A 23154-nucleotide genomic window follows, 5' to 3' on the forward strand; every position below is an offset into this window, starting at 1 on the left:
TTTATTGCAGTTTCACGTGCAATGCAAACACATGACGTGTATTTTCTTATAAATCTTCAGTACTGTAAATTTTTGCCACTGCATAAGTTAAAATGGTATTGAATTCCCATAGTTGAATTGTAAAACATGCACAGTCTCACAATCTTACACTTTTTAAATTCATTTGTTAGAACTTCAAATTTTGTGAATCAATGTATTTCATAGTTACTTCTTAATAGTATTTTATACAATTATGTACAAATAAATAAATGTGTTTCAATAAGCAATAATGATTATTACAAATATTGGAATTTTTTAATGCATATAATGTTATAAACATAATTGATCACAGTTTGGCTTGTGAATGAAGGAAAAAAATTATCTTGCCATGCAAAAATGAATATCATCCACACGAGTGGAATTCGCTAAATACTTGTCCCTGCTCGATACAACACGACAGACAATAAATAACAGACTACAACTAGTTGCAAGTACAAATGCGGGAGGGAATGTAGTACGAGGGGTGCACTAAGTGCCGAGGATCTCCGCCTGCTGCCGGTGGTACTCGTCCTGCAGCTCTCGCAGGTTCTGTTCCAGCGTGCTCACCTCGTCGTCTCTGTGGGCCAGTCTGCGGGCACAGAGACACTGTGCAGGAGCCAGCCATCTACCAAGCTTCCACCAGAACTAGTGCTAACGCAATATTCAATATCGGTTTTGAAGTTATACTTCTAATGCGACTTCCAACAAGGTTGCGTTTAACGCTACCATGGAGAATTATTTGCATGCAATTAAAAACTATTTTTTAATGATGCCACAGAAGTATAAATGTATATGAAAATAGTACAGTCCGGCTTTTTTTTTTTTTTTTTAAATAATGAAAAAAACAAAATGAAAATATACTCAAAATTTTGATCCCATGATTGTCTTCATCAAGAGTACATAAAACACTATATACACACACACACACACACACATTAACCAAGCACAACACACACAAACAACCACACATACAAACCATATACCATCATTAGAACATCTATTATTTTCACCAGACTCTCATAAAAGTTGATTTTGCACACACACAGCATAGCAATCCATTCCGATACAATTTTAGTAGGTATTTAAGGAGGTCCAATTGGATCAAACAATTAGAACTGACACATTTTGATAACTGTGGGTGGCTGTCACTTGACTAGGAATCACACCTGGCTTGTTTGATGTAGTTCCGGATTATGTTCATCTGCTGCACCATGGGGTCATCAGAGTCGAACATCTGGGCAGTCTCGGGGCCCCATCCAGCATCCATTACCACAGGCTGCAACATAGACAAGTGGTTGTCAGTATTGTAAACTCAGCAAAATTGGAATAAAAAAAAAACTTTTAAAGTGAAAAAAAAAAAAAAAAAAATCTTACAGAAAACTTCCAATTATCTGTGCCTATCAATGCGAGTAATGCAGAAGGTACTTAAAACATATGTATCATCCAATATAAAAGTTACGTAGGCCTGATAAAATACTTGAACTCAACTCTGTAGTAATATTCACTATTGTAATTTAGAGACTGCCACAGAAATGTTATACAGTTTTTTTGACAAAACATTTATTTCTTAAACACTTAACATTTAGTGAGCAAAATTATGCTTAAAGGCAAAAAACATCCTCTTTTTGACACTGGAAAGCATAAAAAAACTTTAATATATTCTAGTTAAGTGGCCAGTACAAAGCCTGTTTTCAGTGCTTGCTTATACCATTATTAAAACCTTATTTAATTATTCAAATATTAATTAATTTCATTAGTCAAACATCTTTCAAATAAAATTCTATCAGAGGAAGCTATATTTAATGTCTTACATATAATTTTTAGCATGGCATTTTCAGTGGCATCTTACGAGACACAATAATATAATTGGACGTAGTTATGCAAAAAGGAACCAACCCACAAATTTGTTATACAGTAGAACCCTGTTATAATGTTCCTGCTTATAATGTTTTCCTGCTTATAATGTCATATTTTTAAAGTCCCAATATTTCCCCCATAAGGACAATGTATTTATTTCCTGCATATAACGTTCATAAATATTGTAATTTCCTGCTTATAATGTTTGCTTTCTAACATTCAATAAGTGGGGAAAAAATGTTTTAAAACCAAATTATTCCAACACTTACGATAAAAAGTTTCCTTTATGTATGTTTATGTTTACAATCACTGCCATACAATACATGAAGTTTGTTAAAATACAATTTTATGCAATATACTGAAGGTACACAATGTTCATAGTTACGTGTCAGTTGGCACCCTTAGTCAACTCTTCTCTTCCTTGCCATTCCAGTGGCTATTCAGATGCATGTACATAGTCCTACGATATTTAAGTTGCCAACCATTGAGCGAGGGCATAACTAAAAGTGTTTTCTATTGCTTACAAATAATTTTTTTTTTTTCATTCATATGTAGGAATCCCAAAATTGAACATTTTCAGATGGCGAAGGAGTAGACGTTCTCACTCTTAATGTTGTCATTATGAATCGTGAGACAATTTTACAAAAAATGTGGCAGTGTATCTTTAAAGACAAACAAAATTTAACCAGGGAACAAGACGAAGTTGAAAAATTGTTGGCTTGTTTCAGAAAATTCATGTATCAAGTATACTATCTTTGGTTTTAACATTAAAGTTGTTTACGAAGCTTGGTGAGTCCATTGGTACAAAGCTCGAACATTGTTAAGAGTTAAATTGAGATTTCCTGCTTATAATGTTTTTTTCTTGTGCTCCCTTGAAAAACATTATAACAGGGTTCTACTGTAATTTATTTGAAAATTAAAATAGTACAAGGTTGATCGTACCGTCGTTGCTATTATTATATCAGTATTTATACTAGACCATTAAAATTATGTATACCCACATTATGTTATCAATACGAGAATTACAATTTATAATTGACTTCAACTTCAAAATACTCAGAATAGGTTTCATGTGGGTTGGTTCCTTTTTGAATAACTACGTCCAATTTTGATAGAGCTATGAATTAATTTCAATCCATGTAAAAAAAAAAAACAACGTAAAAGCTGAAATAATGCTCGACTATTAGTCCAAGGGACACATATTGAAAACCACTCCCAAGCAAATGCTACAGGCGTGTTCGGCGGGACGCAGGGACGTACATTCTGCGCACTGCGCTGCGGGCTCGCTGACGACCGGCATGGAGACTGAGACTCCCGCCTGCGCTGCATCTCCGCTGCCATCTGCTGCTTCTCCTGGAGGATGCGGCTCGTCACCTCCCGCCTGGACGTACATCACACACGGCCGGTCATGGCTTCAATCAACGTTTTCGGCAGGATTGGTGCGAGTGCATCAGTTATATTGTTCTAGTCCAATTTAGATACAAACATCAAAATATTAGGTTTGTACAATGGCAATAAATACTTATCTGTAATGTTTGCAAACACAGTACCACGCTTTTGCATTTTTTTTATGTGGTGGTTGCAAACTTTTTACGGTTTACTTTATTTTCAACTCATCAAAAAAATTTCCAGATCATAGATCATCCCTAGGGACAAGATTCTACGGTGAACTGCGATAAAACGGTAAATAACACTGAGAAGCATGCCCGAATATATAACACCGAAATGCAAGTGAACACACCATTAAGCACCGAAATACAACAAAAATAATTAAATTAATCAGCATTTTTAATAAAACTCAGATTACAAAAATGTAATCTTTTAATATATTAAATTAATGACTAAATTATTTAGCAGTGCGTTAGTACCAAAATGTATGTACTAAATAGGTAGGAAAAATTTCTGTTTTTATTTTTTTTTTTTGTGAATACAGTAAACATTGGCTATGTACATTTTCATGTGCTCATAGAAATACATATTTTTATTTGTGAATAGAAGCTTTTTATAAATTGCCATTTCATTAACTAATTGTGACACATTTTATAAATAAAAATGTTTGATAGGTTGACCTATAAGTTGTAACAAAATTAAATACAGCATAATTAAAGAATAAAAAAGTGAAAAATAAATTAATTAAACCCTCTTGTTTATGCTCTTAAACATTTTCAGCCAGCCAAGGATTGAGATAGCATGTTTTAACATAATACGTTGCTTGTTAAGAGCGTGCATCAGATGGAGTTAAACTTTCTAATACAGTCATCCAGGATTCGGAAGATTACTACTATACTTTTACACGTTTAGCATTTCTGTTGACGCATTAAAAGAACTTAAATGTTGGTGAAAATTTTAAATGCAAAACATTTTGAAAATATCAATTGAAAGTTGCTTTAAAAGCATACTGTAATTGCCATTTTTAGCCATTTTCAAACGGCGTTGTAGCCAAGAAATATAGACAGATCTCTATTCTGTTTCAATAGGCAGAAATTATAGTTCCTCGCCAGAAACTTTGTCGCTTTGTCCCCCATTGTCACCGCGACAAATTTCGAGTAATCTTGCTAAACCGAAGGCACTGCACGCGTTTATAGCATACTGCTGGGCGCGCCGGACTGCCGTGTCTGTGTGAGAATGGAACAAGAGATACTCGCGGTTCCTATCTTGGAATGCGAAGAAGCGTCAAAGAGGAGACGAAGAAAGATTGCTTCCCGACCCGGCGCGCCGCGGCGTTGCTGCGTAAGCTCAGATTACGAGGAAGTATTACCACCCTCGTAAATAATTCCCATCTTAATCAGTAAAGATTCCAGTTCGGCTCTACGATTCGTTAGCATCAGTCATGAAATCATTGAAAATGAGTTAACTCTTTATTAGTGGTTTAATATATATATTTTACTCTTTTTACAGTAAAAATAACTCAGTCAATGGACTATTATACTACTTTCTAGTCACTTCATTGAGTTCTTTTTATTATAAAAATATGTAATCAATATGCGAAACCATGAATATGGAGTTAACTCATTTTCGATTATTAGTGACTGAGGCCCTTTCTGCAGGGACTGATTCAAATTGTCACAGCGTAGAGGTTGCAGACCGACTTTCGGTATGAGAGGCTAGGTTGTGAATATAAAATGTTATTTTTATGAGCCTTTAAATAAAAAATAAAATAAAAGGCTATAAGTATAACGATTTAAGAGAGAGGGGCGATTGAAAAATAGCCTGATAAAACTCGAAGACGATCCAACCCTATTTAAATAAGAAACCACTCACAAAAAAATATGTTAATATCAAGATTATAAATGAAAGACGTTAAATAATGTTTGCCAATTTTGAATGGATACTGATAATTATGATAGTGCCGTAGGAAGTTTATTTTTATTGCATCTCAGGAATTTCGTACCAACTGATAAAATAAACCTTCCAAACCGTTTGTAATTAAAGCCTGTTAGAAGAGGCACAACGTAACTAAGAAGAAATAATAAAATAATTAACAATATTGGATACATTTGCTCGCACAGAGATACAGTGTTTCACATATTTGCTGCATATTGATTATTGTACTATAATTATTTAAACTATGCAAGGTTTCATTAATTTATTAATGTAGTTAAAAAAAAAACACAAAACATTTACTCCGTTGTATAGGTATTCTGCAAAGTTATCTTTACCATTTTAATTGAATTAAACAGTTTTCAATCATATTACGAACGACAAGATGATACAAAGGATTTTTTTGAGGGGGAGGGGGACGAAACAAATACAACTATCTCTAGTACGTAATTTTATTTCTGTTTACTCATGAACTAATGCTAGTAAGAAAAGTCCATGTAAATTCACCGTTATTATTAAAATGTAAATATTGAATTTCTATCTTTGTTCTATAAAGCCGTGATAAACAAGAGGAGCTGCTGACAGTTTCTTTTAAAAATGCCACTTTTACAGTAGATATTGACCTCGCTTAACAGTAGGCAATTGGTTACAAATATTAGGAATGTGTCGGGTTGGATGAATGCATTATCGAAATATAGCTTAACATATCGACGACATCGGGGTAGGAGAATAGAACTTAGAAAAACTGAATGGGTAAGAGAAACGAGAGCACCCTGAGAACTCCTACGGGCCCACGGCAACGTCCGCGACGTTTCACACTTACGAAAAACCTAGATTTGATTCCACCGGGAATCGAACACGAATCGACTTGGTGGGAGGCGAGGTGCTGGCCTGATCACAGCGCTTCCGTGTAGGATTAGAATACATACACTATACAAATGTGGCCCGACTGGCATTAAATTTTAGAGGGATGAATGTACACGACAAAAAAAATGACGTCACTAAATACAGGAATAATAATAAAAATCGCAAGGGGAATCTTTTTAACTTTTTTGGTTACAACTAGTTTGCCAAGATTTTCGTAATTTGTACAGGCCTATATTATATGTTGGGCCAATGTTGCGTAGCTAATTTCTTTAGATGAAAAATAAGAATTTTTTTTTTCAATTGAAATTTTACTCTTTTCCATTTTTATGTTTCAACTCCTTTGAAATGTTCGTAAATCTTATAATTATTATCCAAAACTTTTGTCTGAAACAATTTTTGATAAGAAGAACCATTGTTGCAGGGGGTTGAAAAAATAAAGGGGTAGGATTAAAAAAATCATAATTAATATACCATGTACACTGTTAAATCCGTTCTGTTTTTATCGTGAAACCGTAAATTATTATGTACATCTTTCGTCTGAAATAATTTTTTATACGACCAACTACAACTGCAAGGGTTTAAAAAACAAGGGTTAGCAAACAAAAGTAAAGCATAACTCTGTTCGTAGGCATAACATCTAACTCGTACAAATTATGAATTTTTCTTTTAATTTTTAACGTGACAACGTCTAATAAATCGATGAACGCTGGCTGCACGCACGAAAATGTGTCCCGTTACACACATTGTTCCATTTCGCTGTGTCCCGTTATGCTGATTATTCCCTTACACTGTGTCCCGTTACGCTGATTATTCCCTTACGCTGTGTCCCGTTACGCTCATTGTACGGTTGCGCCGAATCTATCTCTCTTCCACTCGATTGGCCTATGCGTCCGAGGAGAAGAAAGACAGCGGCAGCACACAACTTACATCTACACATGAACTGTTTCGTCGACTGTTTATAAAGTGAAGTGAAAAGTTAATGTGGTTTTCATTGCTTATTACAACAAGAATTTCGGCAATAAAGGTTAATTATTCTTGCATTTTTAAAATCTGATTACTAGTATAACTTCAAGTATTTAGGTTATGTTAGATATTTGATTACAGTTTATTTAGATATTTGATTACAGTTTATTTATATGAAAACTCGTTCTTAAAGTGCAGTAATAATAGGTTATGTTACAATTGACTAAAAAATTATGGTGATTCATATAATTGATGATAGATATTTGATTACAGTTTATTTATATGAAAACTTGTTCATAATTATATTTAAACTTTATAGCTGAACGCCAGTTTTTAAAATTAATTACAAGTCATCTACATGTGAACTGTTTCATCGACTGTTTATAAAGTGAAGTGAAAAGTTAATGTGGTTTTCATTGCTTATTACAACAACAATTTCGGCAATAAAGATTAATTATACTTGCATTTTAAAAATCTGATTACTAGTATAATTTCAAGTATTTATTCTTTTAATATTAAAATAAAAATGATTCAATTTTATTCATAAAAGTATGCAATCATTTCATCAACTTTTTTATGACGTCACGTTAAACTATCGTCCGTTAACCGACTTTACAGGCAACCAATTTTTTTTTTCGTGCGTGCAGCCGGTGTTCATCGATTTATTAGACGTCACGTCAAAAATTGCTGTTGTCAATAGGATATAAACACCACATAATATTCCATAACAGAAATATGGTCAACAAACAAAGAAAAACAAAGAACTAACTAGACTAACAGAACGAAAAAAACACCCACAAATGATGACAGCACAAAAATATGTGTTTTCGTACCATGTGCGTCTCTGCCTGAGGACGGGAGCAGATAGCAGTTCCCAAAACGTCGCTTGTTTCTGTTTTGGAAAACTATTGTGTTTGTTTCGTCTTTTCTTTTTGTCGTATTTTTGTCTCGTTTCAGCTAATGTGCTGAATTTTTTTGGGTTCAATATTTTTGTGCTTTCATCATTTGTGGGGTTAGTCCATTTTTCTTTGTTTGTTGATCATATTCCTGTTACGGAATATTATGTGTTTATATCCTATTGACAACAGCAATTTTTTGCTTAATTTGTGTTTTTGTTTTGTCTTTTGGGTTTTTTTGTAGTTTTCTTCTACAGACATACATGAGCTTAGCAATGGCGTATGTCCAAAAACTTACATCAAGTCATGCACTCCCATTGCACAAATCTTTCAAAGATAGTACATTCATATGCCAATCGAGTAGAAAGAGAGATAGATGCGGCGCAAGCGTACAATGAGCGTAACGGAGAATGAGCGTAACGGAACAATGAGCGTAACGGGACATGAGTCATTCTTTTTCGTGCGTGCAGCCGGCGTTCATCGATTTATTAGACGTCACGTCAAAAATTAATATTTGCACTTATATAAATTTTTTACTAATTTGGAACATTTTCTATCATAGTCCCTAGTTTCGCATTACAACTATTTCAAAATGTATTCAAGTTAAAGTGCGGTATGTATTATAACACCATTTTTACTTTTGTGATTATAATATACTAATATGAAACAAGACTAAATAGGACGTGTGAATCGCTGGAGTGTACATATATACATATGCGTAGCACTGTGGCTGTGGCTCGCATCGGTTATTGTGCGTCCGTGGTCTTGGGAAGGGTTTATCTTGACAAGGGGCCCGCAAGGTGGGGGGAAGAAAGATAACACCTCGTGAATGGTGTGGAGAAGACGGTACGAGAGCGATAACTGACACATTTTTGTCTCCTCCTTTTGCTCTCTTCGCGGTCACACACACACACCCAAATGCAGATGCCAGGCACGAGCTGAGAACTTGCTGCTCTGATGAACGCTCTTAATGTTTTATTTCATGTAATGCACATTTATTTTCAATGAACCCAAATAGTGTTTACAGCACCTTTGTACTTTGGATAAACTTTTGATTTGGAATATGTCATTCATGACATCACAAAACCATGGCGAATGGAATCCACTTATGATTTCATGGAATTGGAGAACTGATTGGACCATTCCTACAATATTTAAACCATTGAAAATTAATTTTAAAAAAAAGTTTACAATAATTCAGTATAAGCTGCACAAAAATGAAACTCACAGAAAGAATATCAGTAAAAGTATTTTCAGAAAATTTTGTGAAAATTAAATCAAAACACATCTAAATGTCTGTTATAATAAGTGTTTGTTTAACAAATGTCCATTAATCAATGACTAAAAATTGTTTAACATTTTTCAGCAGACAATAGGTACATACATATTTTACCAAGTATGTAGATAGAATAAATTATTGGAAATAAAATAATAAAGGTTTAAAAACAATTATCAAAGTGCAGTAGTTAACTACTGTTACTTAAAATAATTATTTAGTCATCCAATACAATTATCAGAAAACACAATAATCCTTGGCTTTCTTCAAGCTTGAGTCTGTAAAAAATTTAAATTTTTCAAAAGCTTCTAACATCTCTATTATTTAGTTGTATAATTTTGACAGGATATTATTTTTATTCTTTACACTTAATTTACATTTTGCTTTATAATAGAAGTAAATATCACTAATCTCACCTTCTTCTATCTCGAAGGGCAGCGAGTTGAGATTCAGTTGGTAGCACTGGAAGAGTAATTAGCTGCTCTTTAAGGTACATGGTGGCAGCACTGCGGATTATTTGCTGCAGTTTCAGTGCTTTTCCTCTTGGGGGGTTGTCGACATCTTTTGTGCCTAGCACTGCGATTTTGTTACTGCCGAGTCACATGAACAAAAATATGATTACCAGCAGACAATCGACTACATAATGTTTTCATATATTAGGAGCACTTTGCTCTTGCAAATAAGTCATTAGTATGATTTACATGAGAATCAAGAAGTTCACAACTTTGAACATAACATGCACAAAAAATGGAGTACAAAATACGTATCTTACTCGAAATTCGAACTTTTGTTAGCCATTATAAATACTCAAGCTAAATTAAAATTTTTTTTTTTAATTTTGGACAATGAATTGAGACTTAAATGACACAGTCATTATGAAAATTGAATGTCTACATAAAACGTATTCACAGTAGTGTATCTTCACAATTTTTCAAAGCGATAGTAACGTTGATGTGTGTTTTATGGACCAGAAGTATTGCGAACAGTCAAGAGTAGGCAGGACAATAGCGGAAGTAGGGAAAATCAGTCATGTGTCAGTATGACACAGCACTCTCCTTTCATGTGTATGTCCATTCAGGAGACATACAAGCCAAAATCAGCGGACGCCAAAATTTAAATACATACACTGCACATAATTCTGTGAAATGATCTAGTTTGAAAAAATTTCATAGCATAAACAGTGGGCTGACGAGACAGTTGCAACAATAACAGTAAATGAAGGGGGAAAAAAACAGACCTTGGACAACAGCAACAAATGAGAATCCAATGATGATATTAAACAAATATTCTGGAATATGTTCCTGAAATGTCACAACTAATTTGTGAAAGTTGTGGTGTCCAGAATATCTGTTTCTTAAACATCATTGGGTTTGTTTTGTTTGTCACTGTGTAGTCAAAGGTCTGTTTTATCTTTATTTACTGTTATTGTTGCAACTGCCTCATCGTCGTCATCAGCCCACTGTGTTCATCTGTACTGCGACACTGCGACTCTTATTTGACTAATTCCTTCCACTCAATTCTGTGTGCAGTCAATGCATTTAAATTTTATCATTGGCTAATTTCAGCTCGTTTTCTGTGTGTTTGTCTCTTCATCTGTCCATTATTGAGGTCTGTCTACGACACATTAAAACCAGCAATGGCATTATGTCCCAAAAAAAAAATATTCAAATCAATCTTTCCAATCGCAAGAATCATTCAAAGAACAAGAAAGAAGTATTTACATCACAAGAAATAAACTAAAATGTAATTAAATATAACTATACAGGTTCTATTACCTTTGGAATTTATACTAAGAATTATTAGTCGTGTAATATGCCGTAAACGAGCTACCACTTAAAAAAATCATCAAAATAATTTTACAGGCAGTATATTTTATAAGTATGGATTCAAAAAGAATAAAAATACTACCTATATACACCTGCCCCTCAAAGTAACGCTCTAATTCGTTCCCAGAAAACAGCTATAGCCTCCTGAAATCCTAAGAAATCTATCATTCCCACCAACAAAAGTAAAGACTTTGAAAGCAAACAGCAGAAATGAAATTCGGCATATGCTCCTGGCTTCAGAAAAATTACACCAACCTGCAAATTTTTCTTTAACACATTAAATCTGAAGCTTATTCCGTCACTGAAAAAGCAAGATGATGTTTACTGATTCATTACACTTCATCATAATTTAATTAATTTTTGACATGACTGCTATTTTTTGCCTATTAATAATCATAAAATTAGAAATGACACACACTAACCAAGCTTACCTTAAAGAATCTATACTCTCCGCAAGCTTGAAGATTTTCACCCGCAGCATTTGGGCTTCATCCAAGCTATATGTTGACTCACCAGAACTAAAACAAAGGCTCTGTTTCGTAATCGCAAAGAACAATCCAGCCAACAATTATGTTAAGTTCTAATGTACATACTGTCCTTGTGGTCGTGTGACTTAAGCTGGACTCACTATGATCAGTCACCCCTCCATCCGTCCGTCAATCACGTGACATGCAGCCAATCAGGTGGCTCGAAAAATTCAATCTATCCGTCTGTCCAAATCTTACCAAGCTTTAACTTTCAACGGACAAAATTACAACCTAATAAATGTCTGAAAGGCATTGTCCTTATTTTTAAATGTTTTATGTTAGCTGCTTCTGTATTAATGTTTTTTACTTGCCTATAAGCACGCGTTAAGTTTGATGTTTGAAACAAAAATTGTTTAAGACACAAACATAATTAATAATGCACTGTAACTGAAAAAAATATTTAAATAAATATTTTTGAGTTTAATAATTTATAAGTACTTAGCATACATGATCATCAAACTGATAAACCTTTACAAGAAATATTTTCTCAAAAATCTATCCCTTAATACATAGTTAGTTAACAGCATCCAAGTTGAAAAATATTATGATGGAGGTGCTAATCATAGCGAATAGCTATGCTTGTTGACGGACAGATGGCAGAAGGAAGGGTGATGGATGGATGCGACGGATCACTGAGAGTCCAGCTTTAAGCTTCACCATACAGCCTTAATCCCTTTGCCCCTGTGGAATAATAAACCAAACATTAAGTCCACAACCATTCTATTATCTTTAATAATCAGATACATTAATTGAATGAGTTCCCTATTTAAAGAGCCAATTAAACTTACTCCAATTATTTTGCATTTGATTAACATCTGGGCTTGCACTTACTTCACAGTACACGTTTATATAACACTTATCCTGAGTTTTGGGATTCCATCCACCTCTACAAATGCAGATTAATGCATACTTTCTTACACACACACCTACCTCACTCTAACTCTCTCTCTCTAACTCTAACTCTCTCTAACTCTAACTCTCACTAACTCTAACTCTCACTAACTCTAACTCTCTCTCTCTAACTCTCTCTCTAACTCTCTCCCTAACACTCTCTCCCTCTCTAACTCTGTGTGTGTGTGTGTGTGTGTGTGTGTGTGTGTGTGTGTGTATTAGCAGTAAAAAATACGGCTTTATTATTGGAGTTTTAAAAAAATTACTAGTTGAATTTTGTTTACGAGCTAAGTCTTTGGGAACATATTTAACTCTTGGTTCTGGAGTCAAACAGGACACAATCTGTGCGTTAATTTCCCTGAGATTGGCTCGCAGACGACTGTACCCCCCACAACTGAACGGCACACGTCACTCACCTGGCCCGCAAAACAACAGACCGTGGAGAGGGAACCCCGCACCGCAAGCGCGCGCGGAAGCCACTTACTTGAGGGACTCGCACATCTTGAGGTACTGCACCGCCAGATGATCGGCCTCTGCCATGTACGAGTGCAGTCGGTCGTAGAACTGGCTGAGGATCGGCTTCATGCTGCGGCTCGCATTTTGCTGCTCCCTCGCATCCAGCAACTGCCACACACACATCAGGTTAGTCGACGTGCTGCAAGCTAGAGACCCTTCTCCAGGCACGTACGTTCACACATCTTTCAACACGCACACACTCTCGGAGGAACAATAGTGTGGGGCGAAATTTATTAGCGCGGTTGTGGCCAATCTTTAAAAAAGTATGTCACATGCAAAATTTTTTGTAAAACTACTTCTATCTAGTATTTTCATCAACCCCCCACCTTTTATACTAGGTTACTATGTATATATCATTTTGCTGCTGAGCGATGTACTTCTAATACTAGTGACAAGCTACAGTGTTGTGTAAATTTTACAGGATTTTGTTGGTATTTTTAAAAGAAAAAAAAAACATAAACATATGAATAAAAATTAGTGTTAATGTGCAAAATGTAAGAGAAAAAATATCACTTTCAGGTAAAATAACTTCACTTTGCCCATAAAATAAAAAACACAAAAGCATGTCTCCAATCATTTAGTACTAAGCACGCAACGAGAGTTGAAAATTAATTTTTAGTAATAGTTCCATGGACAGTGTCTCTGTTTTGTACTGTATATATGCGTGTAACCACGGAATATTAATATCAGTAAGAAATCCTCGTTTTGTTAGACAGTTCGGTACCATTCAACAACCTTTTTTTTTTGTCAATTTCGTGTACAATCTGGACTAGTATTATGGTCTGAAGATGGCAGCCATTGTGCTAATGTGTGAATTTTCGGTGCCTAAAGGACAATAAAAAGAAGTAAAAAATCAGTCTTTGTTCTCAAAAAAATTTATTTTTCCCTCAATAAATATTCAGAGCAACGGTTTTTACGATACGTGAACACTATTTTCGAACCCAAGAAAATTCGTTTTTATGCATGTGCACGTCAGACAAATTTTCAGCTATCAGCCAGGGAGGTCTGGGTTGTGACACCCCGACTACACCCATGCTAATGTGCAGTGGCGTAGCCAGGATTTGTGTATGGGGGGTGTTAAGAAGCATGGCCCCCGGTATTAAAGCGGGTGGTCCGGGGTCGTCGCCAACCCCCCCCCCCCCCCCCCCCGGGAAAATTTAGATTTTAAGGTGTAAAATAGTGCTAATTTAGCAGTTTTCGGTACTTAAATTTAAATATTGTAATGGTAAAAATTTTATTAATTTTTAATATGAAATTTTTTTGAGTGATTAATAAGATATTAATTAATGATTTGGTACTAAAGGGGGGGGGGGGGGGGGGGTTGAACCCCTAACCCCCCCCCCCCCCTGGCTACGCCCCTGCTAATGTGCACGACACGCAAATTTCTATAGTTGGATCTCAGCGCTCGAAAATTCACAAGCACCTAGTTGTGATGCAAGTGGTAAGGAACCCATCACTATGATGGAGGACCACTCGCCTGCTTGCAGTGCACGCACAGCCGGAAGTGCTGCTCGCCCGTGACCGTGTCGACCAGCGAGAGCATCGAGTTGAGGCTGGAGTTGGAGTTGGACCTGCGCAGCAGGCCCGCCACGGGGGAGCCGTGGTTGGCGACGCCGGTCGCAGCCGCCGGGGTCTCCCCGGCGCTCGCCGCGGAGCTCGTCATCTTCCCTGCGACCACGGAGCACAGCTCGACACTACTCTCCCCGCAACATGAATGCTCTCTGCACAAGTTCACACATAAATTTTAATAACAGGCTGTCCACGTAAATCTGTAATAAAATTTCTGACACTTTCCCTGAAATTAAACTTTCCTCCAAGACCAAAATTACAAATTTCCCTAGATAATTTTTTTAAAATCATATATATTTTTTTTAAATAATTAATTTTCTTTTGCAATTTTCTTAAAGAAATAAAGAAAATCCAGACTCCAAAACATTCACATGTGGCTTAGTTAAAACAGAACCTCTCACATACGCCTTTTTTATAGTATGACTACGCACTAATACACCATTAAAAAATAAATGCTTTCACAGCCTGGGTCAATGCAGACTGAAACATGACAATTTTCTCCTCGTTTCCATTACTTATCCAGGATTTCAAGTGAATTCCCCCAACTAATTCCTACTTCCCTTACTTTTCCCTGATTCTCCCTGAATTTCACGAAAGTGGATGGCCTGTTATGACCCATCCTTTACACAAAAATGGTGTGAGAATGAACAGCGGCAGAACCTCTTCCCCTCCCTTCCCCACCTACTCAACAAGTGCTGCCAAATAGCACTGCTCTAACTTCCCATTAGTTACCCTCCTCCCGGCCAGATATACGATCAACGAGGGCTCGGAAGCTGTGATTACCAATCACCCCCTAACCGCCGACTCGCCTTATGGCCTCGATACTAAACGCTTCAGCTCGTTTATCCTCAACATCACCGGAACTGCCTGCACTTAAGAGCCGCGACCTTCAGCTACGAGAGCCTGCCGGCTTCCACTGCTGCCGCCACGTGCCTGTCGCCCATTATAACGTCGTTTACGGGCACCCTGTTTCTTAAGTGAACTGCTGCCGATCGTCCGTTTCTAGACCTGTCAACCCATCTTCCACAGGTGCCTATTCGCGGCATTGTGCGGCTGGCGTGGCAGGAAGTTTTCAAGAGCGTTCGTTGCAGGCAGTTCCGCCTCCCGTCAGTTACATGTCCTTTAACAGTTAGCATTATTGGGGCAGCTGTCTGTGTGTATCAAGGGGACAGATTCTGTGATTTGAGTTGGGGATAATACATGGCCTTGCACTGGAAACTGTCTCGACGAGTCATTTTCCGACTGGAACCTTATGCATGCTCTGGTTGGAAACCTCACAACTTTAATATCCCTAGAAGAGACTTAGTCACACCATCCCTCGATACATCTGTGACTCCTGCAAATCAGCAGCCTTGTGGAGAGATGGCCACTGAGACCCCGACGAGCATCTTAACCCTTCTTTTCCCCCCTTTTTGCTTCAGAGCAGAGGGACAAGCATCACGAGACAGCAACACATCTCACATATTTAAAAGAAAATTATTTTGAACTAGCTGAAGGATCCACCTACCAAATCTCACGGCTCTAGGCCTTGCTGTCTACATGCTATGCGAGCTACAGACAGACAAACTCTGTCCTTTATTTCCCACAGGAACTATACATTTTTTCCAGGATGAGAAGTACCCTTATGTCCTATTCCGGAACCTAAAGGAACTACAGTAGACTCCCAATTAACCGGGTGCGGGTTATCCAGTTTGCGGGTTAACTGTGGCATATTTCACTTCCACAAATAACTAGGCCAACCGAAAACCAAGATGATTTTCTTACTATGTCAGTATTACCTGAGATTTTTCTTACTATATCAGTGTTAGCGGAGATTTTTCTTGTTATACGAGCGTTATCGGAGATTTTTCCCACTACATCAGTGTTAGCGGAGATTGTTCTCCTTCGAGGTTGTCGTGGTCCACATTGAATCGGTTAGTTGACTCTACTGTACTTATACGTGTTATAGTTCGGCGTAGTTGTGAATCGAGGAATCTATCCGTTGGGCTATAAAACAACAGCACTTACTCGCCGCGTTGACCTGCAGGAAGTGCGTGCAGTCGTGGCACATGACGGCGCCGCACAGGCGGCAGTGGTGCTTCCGGCGCGCCAGGTGGAAGGCTCGGGCACAGCTGGGGCACAGCCTCACGTCCCGGTCGTCCAGCCACGGCACCACGGCTTGCTCGTGCGCTGCCAAAACCCCTGCCTCAGCACACAGCTAGGTCACTCCACAGTTGTCCCGTGCCGCATCCCTGGCTCCCGCCCAGCAACACACATCATGTTTTACAAACTACAGCGAAACCTCGTCAGTAGAGGTGTATGACATTTGCAATTGCGATAAATGCTGAATAGATGCAAAAAAATTTCAATTACCGCGATTATTTGCGATACTTCAACATTTATTAAACATGTAATTTCGAAACATGCAACTGAAATCCCCAAAAATCGCAAACTCCATCTTAAAATTCACTCTGTCATTACTTGTTAATACCTATGTGCATTGTACATTTAATTATTTGCAACAAAAAATCAATGTGAGTAAACAATTTTTTTTAAATGCTACAAAGTGCTAAAAATCACAATATGGAAAATGCTATAAAATGCTAAAAATCACATAATAGATGCTATAAATTAAATTTTTAAATGCTCTTTTCATACACCTTTACTCATTAGTAAAATCCTTGTTAGCACAAGACTCTCATTAACACAGTATTTTAACAGTACCTAGAAATTACATATGAGTTATAATACTCAATAATTTGTATAATACAAAAGTATGGTTATTATGTGATACAAAATTTATTTGGTTCCAAGAGAAAACAATTACATGTAGTAAAGGATGGTCTGTACAAATACCCCATAATAATGTTAAGAAACGTGTTAAGTTCCAAACAAAAAAAAAACTAATGACTTTTTTTTTTGTTCAATGTAGATTGGGGGGAAAAGCTTATAAATTCCATATTCTTCCAAAATTATGGTATATCTTTTCAAAGGTAACTCCAAAAAAATTTGCTTTATTCGTCTATCTTGAACCCTTTTAAAACGTAATACAGTAAAAAATATTTTTTAAGCCACAGTTTTAGCTATCATAAAAATGTATTTTGTAATCTCTAAAAAAAATTTACATATGTTGCAAGTTTCCTTGGAGCTTTTTTTTTTATTTTTTTTTATTTTTTAAGGTGTTATGCATGTACTGAATGTGAAAAATATTTTGAATTTTATTTGAATTTAGTTTAGAAATTATTTAAAAACTGTAAAAAATATTGTAATAGTTTGGTTGACAAAAAAATTCTCATTATCGCAAAGTGAGAATAAATTTTCATACCTCAGTTTTGTGTTTGTATTTACGTCATCCGGTGTGCTTAGGCAGCTCATAAAAATACGTAATCTAATTCCCTCATCTACATCCCTGTGAATAAATCAGTTAATACATATTTTGTTAGTTAAAACATCCATCAAAATGTTTGTGCCTTAGAAAAAATAACCTATACACCCAGAAAACTTATAAAATCTTGACTAAACCATAGTTATATAAATGCTGCCAAAATAATATTCAAACAACATACATTTTTTATGAAGTATAAAAAAAAATTACACCAGACACCACTAACTACACAAAAAATAAAGCGAAGACCACACACACCACATATAAGTATAGATATGTACAATACCTTTCCTCTTGACTGCATCAGTAGGCAGATCAGAAAGTAATTTTTCCAGGCGAATCAGTAGTTTGTTGGTTTCCGCTGCATACCTTACGACGTGCTGGCTGCGAATTTTGCAGAATTGCTGCGTGTGACTCCGCGTCACTCCTACAAGGTCAAAAATATGCCCAAACATTACGGTTTTAAACTACCAGTTACTAGTATAACACTAACATACCACCAGGATTGTTTTAAATTTGCCAAATCATTGTTGGATGCATTTATTAATTCCCACAATACCTAAATACTATGTTCACTCAGCTCAGAATAAAGTTGATAACATAGAATATACAACTATTTGTTTTAATATGACTACAGCCGACCTAATCCCTACCCCTCATAATAATTAAGTAATACTTCTGGTACTGTCAGCCATACATATCATAAATGAATGAATAAATGAATGAATCTTGACGACATTGAAGTCATTAGAGATGGACGAGGCGTGAAGCAATATGAATGAAGCACTGACAGAATGCAAGGGTGGTGTAAATGGGAGCAGCCCAAAAAAATCTGCTGGCTCATGGCAATGTTCGCATTTCCCACTATTTCTGGGTTCAACTCAGTCAGGAATTGAATCCAAACCACCTTAGTGGGAAGCTAGTTTTCTGGCCACTAAAACCATCATGATGATACCTATCAACTTTACAAATACCCACATTAAAAATAATTTAATGCATCATAATTATATAATTGTAGGCAAAATATAAACATGGAAAGTTTTCAAATGTCCACGTTTGGCAATGGGTCAAGGACTGACAGCATAGGACAGGCTCTTCTTTAAACAAACCTAGTACAAATCGACACAAAAAATTTTACGGGTCCCAAAATACTTGTGGGTCATGAAAATTGTGTGTGGGGGGGGGGGGGGGGGGGGGGAGTTTACGCAACACCCCTCCCTTCCACAAGATGAACCACTGGCCAAGATAACAAAGGTATCATTCTCATATAGTGAGTCAGTACAATCTGTGCATGACAGTGGCCAGAAACACCACTTCCTCTCCTACCTTACTCATAAGATGAGTCTAATGACAAGACTATAAATTTATGTCCTAAACAAATTAAGAGCTGTGATATAGGTACCAATAGTCTGGGGTTCAACTGCCAAAGGTTGGTAGTTCACAGACACACCACTGCTGCCACTGTGCACTCGGTATTCTGAATCACTGATTGGCTCTTCATCCAACTTTAAAATTCTCTTCTTTGCTCGTCCCAGCAAACCTGTCAAACACAAATATTTTAGGTGACTGTAGGCCCTATAGAAAATCAATAATAAATATCTGTACTCTTAACTAATGTTTCAGTTACGTATTTATGTGAATAAATAACAAATCTATTAATAAAAAAAACAGTAATTTTTCAGTGTAAAAATAGAAAACAGAAATTACATTAATTGTTTTGTGAGTCATTAAGAATTTTAAAAAGGTTTTATTTTTAATTGAATTGTGATTTTCTTACATCTGATGAGATTAAAACTCACATTAGACTAAAAATAACAAAAATAAACACTGAGAAACCATCACTATTATCTGCAGTTAATAGAACCAGATAATGTTGATAATGCCTGGGCTGAATCTACGTAAACCTTACACATGTATACTTACAGTGAAAAGCAACTGCATTATACAAAACAAGCAGACATCTTGCTGAAATATACAAATGCCTAATCTTGATCACGTATGTTACTTTTTTAATTTAGCACTCCTCAGAACCTAAAAATTTAATGTTGGTGTTGTTCAAATATCAACCATTACTGAAAGAGGTGACCAAAGTATGGATACAGATCAAAAAATTTATTACTCCCTTAGTATTGAGCCAGATCCAAATAATTTTAAAACTTCTGAATATAACCATACCTGAAAAACCCTCAAGACCTAACATAACCAACCGTTAAAAGTTAAAATGAGCAACTATCAGTGACTATCATCTTGAAATATCAAAATACCATTTTACAGAACCATTAGAAAAATGTTGTATTTTTTTGAAGAAATGTTTTTCCATATCATTACGAAAAAGCCTCTTTCATTCAGTATTATCAAAAAATAATAGGTAGTAGCCTAAATAGCAATGACAAAATTTAAACACATGCTATTGGCAGCATTGTATCAAATATTGTTTTTTCTAAGTTAATATTTCTACTTTAAATAGCTTAACTTCTGAAAACATTTTCTGGGGTAATTGTTCCGTATCACAAATCCAAGTTATCCCTTGATCCTAATGGCATGATCCTGAAAATATTGATCCTGTGGTACATGATGCTTGCTGTTTTAATTTAGTTAATTGAAAGAACCTACATGTAACGAAAACTTCTGCTAACAATAAATTATAATCTTAAGTTGAATAAAAAAAATTATTTTTCATTCAATTTAAGATTATAATTTGATGTTATATCACAAGTTTTTAAATGCAGGATCTTTTGACGTACTAAGCAAGCATCATGTACCACAGGATCAATATTTACAGGATCATGCCATCAGGATCGAGGGATGAACTTGGATACAGAACTTTTTTAGTGTTCCTCCTCACAACAGCTGCTGTTTGTTAGTGATCAAGTTAATTTTTCAGCTGGGTAAAACAAAAAAAAACCAGGTGGGTGATGTGCCTGGCAGAAAGTCTCTGAGAGAACTATGCAACAGGTTTCAAAAACTAAAATTTCAGTGACAGAATAAGCATACAAAGTATGCTAAATATGCTTAATGAGAATAAATAAGAAAATTTGTTTTTATAATGTTAGTACATTTCCTCAAAATACAATTTATTTGATAAACAACATGAAATACTTCAGAAAAGAATTTATTTTCCATTAATTATAAAACTTACTGCACTCTGAAAATGTTGAGTAGAGTCTACCAATTGGAACTGATATAAATAAACAAAACAATTTTTCTTTGCAATTAGAATTAATAATAAATTATTTTCCTGCAGGGGAGTGACACTTCGACCAGTTTTACGTTTGACATTAACTTTGCACTCTAAAGCCCAGTCCAGAATGTGCAGTCGGCAGTTGGCAGTCTGCAGTTCGTAGTCGTGCAGTCGGATATTACTATACGCATATCCGTTTCAAACTTCTCAATGAGCAGTCGAGCAGTTGGCAGTCGGCAACTCTGCAGTCGGCGATCGCCAAACTTAATCAGATCGCAGTATTTTGTCGACGTCATTTTGTGTGTGTGTATATATGTGTGTGTGTATGTGTGTGTGTGTATGTGTATGTGTGTGTGTGTGTGTGTGTGTGTATATATATATGGGATAAAGAAGAAGAGTTTTGTAAGCACAGCTATATGTACATGCGTTTTTAGTGTATTTTGGAATATTTTTGGCATGAAAGAAATCAATCACGAACTTTTAATTGACCTAGTGCATTAAAGGCCGTGGCTATACGATCTAAAAAAAAAAAAACAAAGACTATAATTTGCTGTACCCATACCAAACAAATTTTAGATATTTGTAGTAGCGGCAACAATAGACTAGAAAGATCCCTACCTATTTACTTTTGATCAGCTACATGTCATTTTCACTTGTTTTATTTACACTGACGAATCAAACAATACCTACCTCGGCTATTGATTTCCAATTGTGAAATATATGTATATTTGTATGCATACAACTTGATATTTCTTTGGTAATGTGGTTCTGCAAATTGACAACTTCTTCCCATCTGCTTGGGTTGTATAGAAGGCCATAATAAATAAATAAATAAATAAATAAATAACCGAAATGCGTAGCCTCCTCGACTGCAAACTGCCGTCTATTGTGAACATGGCGTGGCTGTTATACGACTGCGGACTGCCGACTGCACGACTGCCAACTGCAGACTGCCGACTGCACATTCTGGACTGGGCTTAAATGAATTTTATTATCTAAATACACCTATTTTAAGAATACATACCTACCAACTAAGCAATAATTTCCTTACATAAAAAAAACATTGTAGCAAGGCAGCTGTTTTCCTTTGTATTAATCGCTGTAATTATATTTAAATGTTTTTAATAACTTCAACTCAGCCATAGGCAAAATGCTGTGCCCGAGCCTTAACTGAATTCAAACGGTTAAGTCAAAACATTACGTTTACTTCCTAACTTTAATCAAACTTAGAAATTTTAATTTGGTAAGAAAAAGTTAAATAACTTAGGTAGGCAGTACCTTTAAGTGACCTTAAAACATCTTGGTCTTCAGTATGCTCGACTTGGAAATGATCGTGGAGTTTGATTGGAGAGCCAAGGTCTACTTTACATACAGGACAAATATAACCTTCCAAAATTTCACCACTTTCTGCCATAACAAATTAAATGTTACATTTAATAATTATACACCTATTAGAATAATATTTGCAAATTAACTACTAAAAAAAGTACAACTTAGATTATATTTAAATTGACTATTTCCTTGACAGGGCGTCGCACACAATACCAACAAAATTTATACAGATGTGCCAACTGAGAAACTAAATATGCACAGAAAAAAAAGGGTTCAACTCAACGACCTCTAGGTCGTTGGTTCAACTACATGAATGTTCAGCTGTTGCCGCCATGATTATACATGGTTCAGCATTAACGCAATAGGAGTACTTGCTTATAAGTTATACAAAAAATAAAATACGAAATGATAAATAAAAATCAAGCTTAAAATATCTGCCAAAAATTAAAAACCTATTCAAACTAAAAGTTTTTTTTTCTTCAGATGTGTAAGTACAGACACCAAAATGTTGATAAAAACCATGGCTGAAATGTGCCTAATTATGTATAACTTGTTTAAATTAAATAATTTATTGAAAACTCTTTAAAATTAAAATAATTTCCTGTGTTTAAGCACATAATCATTGATGACACTTTTATTACGCAGGAAAAACCTCATATTGTTTTCCGCAGGAATATTCGTGAGCCAATTCTGAATATACTTTAATTAATCAAGGTATTTTTTTAATCTTCTTTAATCCGTGGATTTAAT

General features: G+C 35.7%; 1 protein-coding gene across 2 annotated transcripts; it reads right to left on the reverse strand.

The window, feature by feature from the left end:
- Positions 1–272: 272 nt before the first annotated feature.
- LOC134537591 (rabenosyn-5) lies at positions 273–22710 on the reverse strand. 2 transcript variants are annotated; one of them, XM_063378183.1, is made up of 11 exons: positions 22351–22710; positions 19294–19431; positions 18178–18318; positions 16535–16696; positions 14436–14626; positions 12927–13066; positions 11456–11542; positions 9615–9788; positions 3136–3256; positions 1185–1294; positions 273–607 (listed from the first exon to the last, which is right to left on the reverse strand). In XM_063378183.1, exons 1-11 carry the CDS (start codon positions 22484–22486, stop codon positions 508–510), a joined length of 1500 nt encoding a protein of 499 aa, XP_063234253.1. In that variant the 5' UTR covers positions 22487–22710; the 3' UTR covers positions 273–507. The 2 variants fall into 2 exon arrangements, with proteins under 2 accessions (XP_063234253.1, XP_063234252.1); XM_063378182.1 differs by having other exon boundaries at positions 16535–16708; positions 22351–22661.
- Between the last annotated feature and the right edge of the window lie 444 nt (positions 22711–23154).

Source organism: Bacillus rossius, chromosome 12, assembly GCF_032445375.1.
Source record: "Bacillus rossius redtenbacheri isolate Brsri chromosome 12, Brsri_v3, whole genome shotgun sequence".
Classification (NCBI taxonomy): Eukaryota; Metazoa; Arthropoda; class Insecta; order Phasmatodea; family Bacillidae; genus Bacillus; species Bacillus rossius.

Excerpts from the sequence above, each read along its gene's own strand:
- LOC134537591 (XM_063378182.1), bottom strand. The coding sequence starts at position 22,486 with ATGGCAGAAAGTGGTGAAATTTTGGAAGGTTATATTTGTCCTGTATGT. Across the intron at positions 19,432-22,350 it reads TGTTTTAAGGTCACTTAAAG|GTTTGCTGGGACGAGCAAAG; the intron begins GTACTGCCTACC and ends TGTGTTTGACAG. Across the intron at positions 14,627-16,534 it reads CCTGCAGGTCAACGCGGCGA|GGAAGATGACGAGCTCCGCG; the intron begins GTAAGTGCTGTT and ends CCGTGGTCGCAG.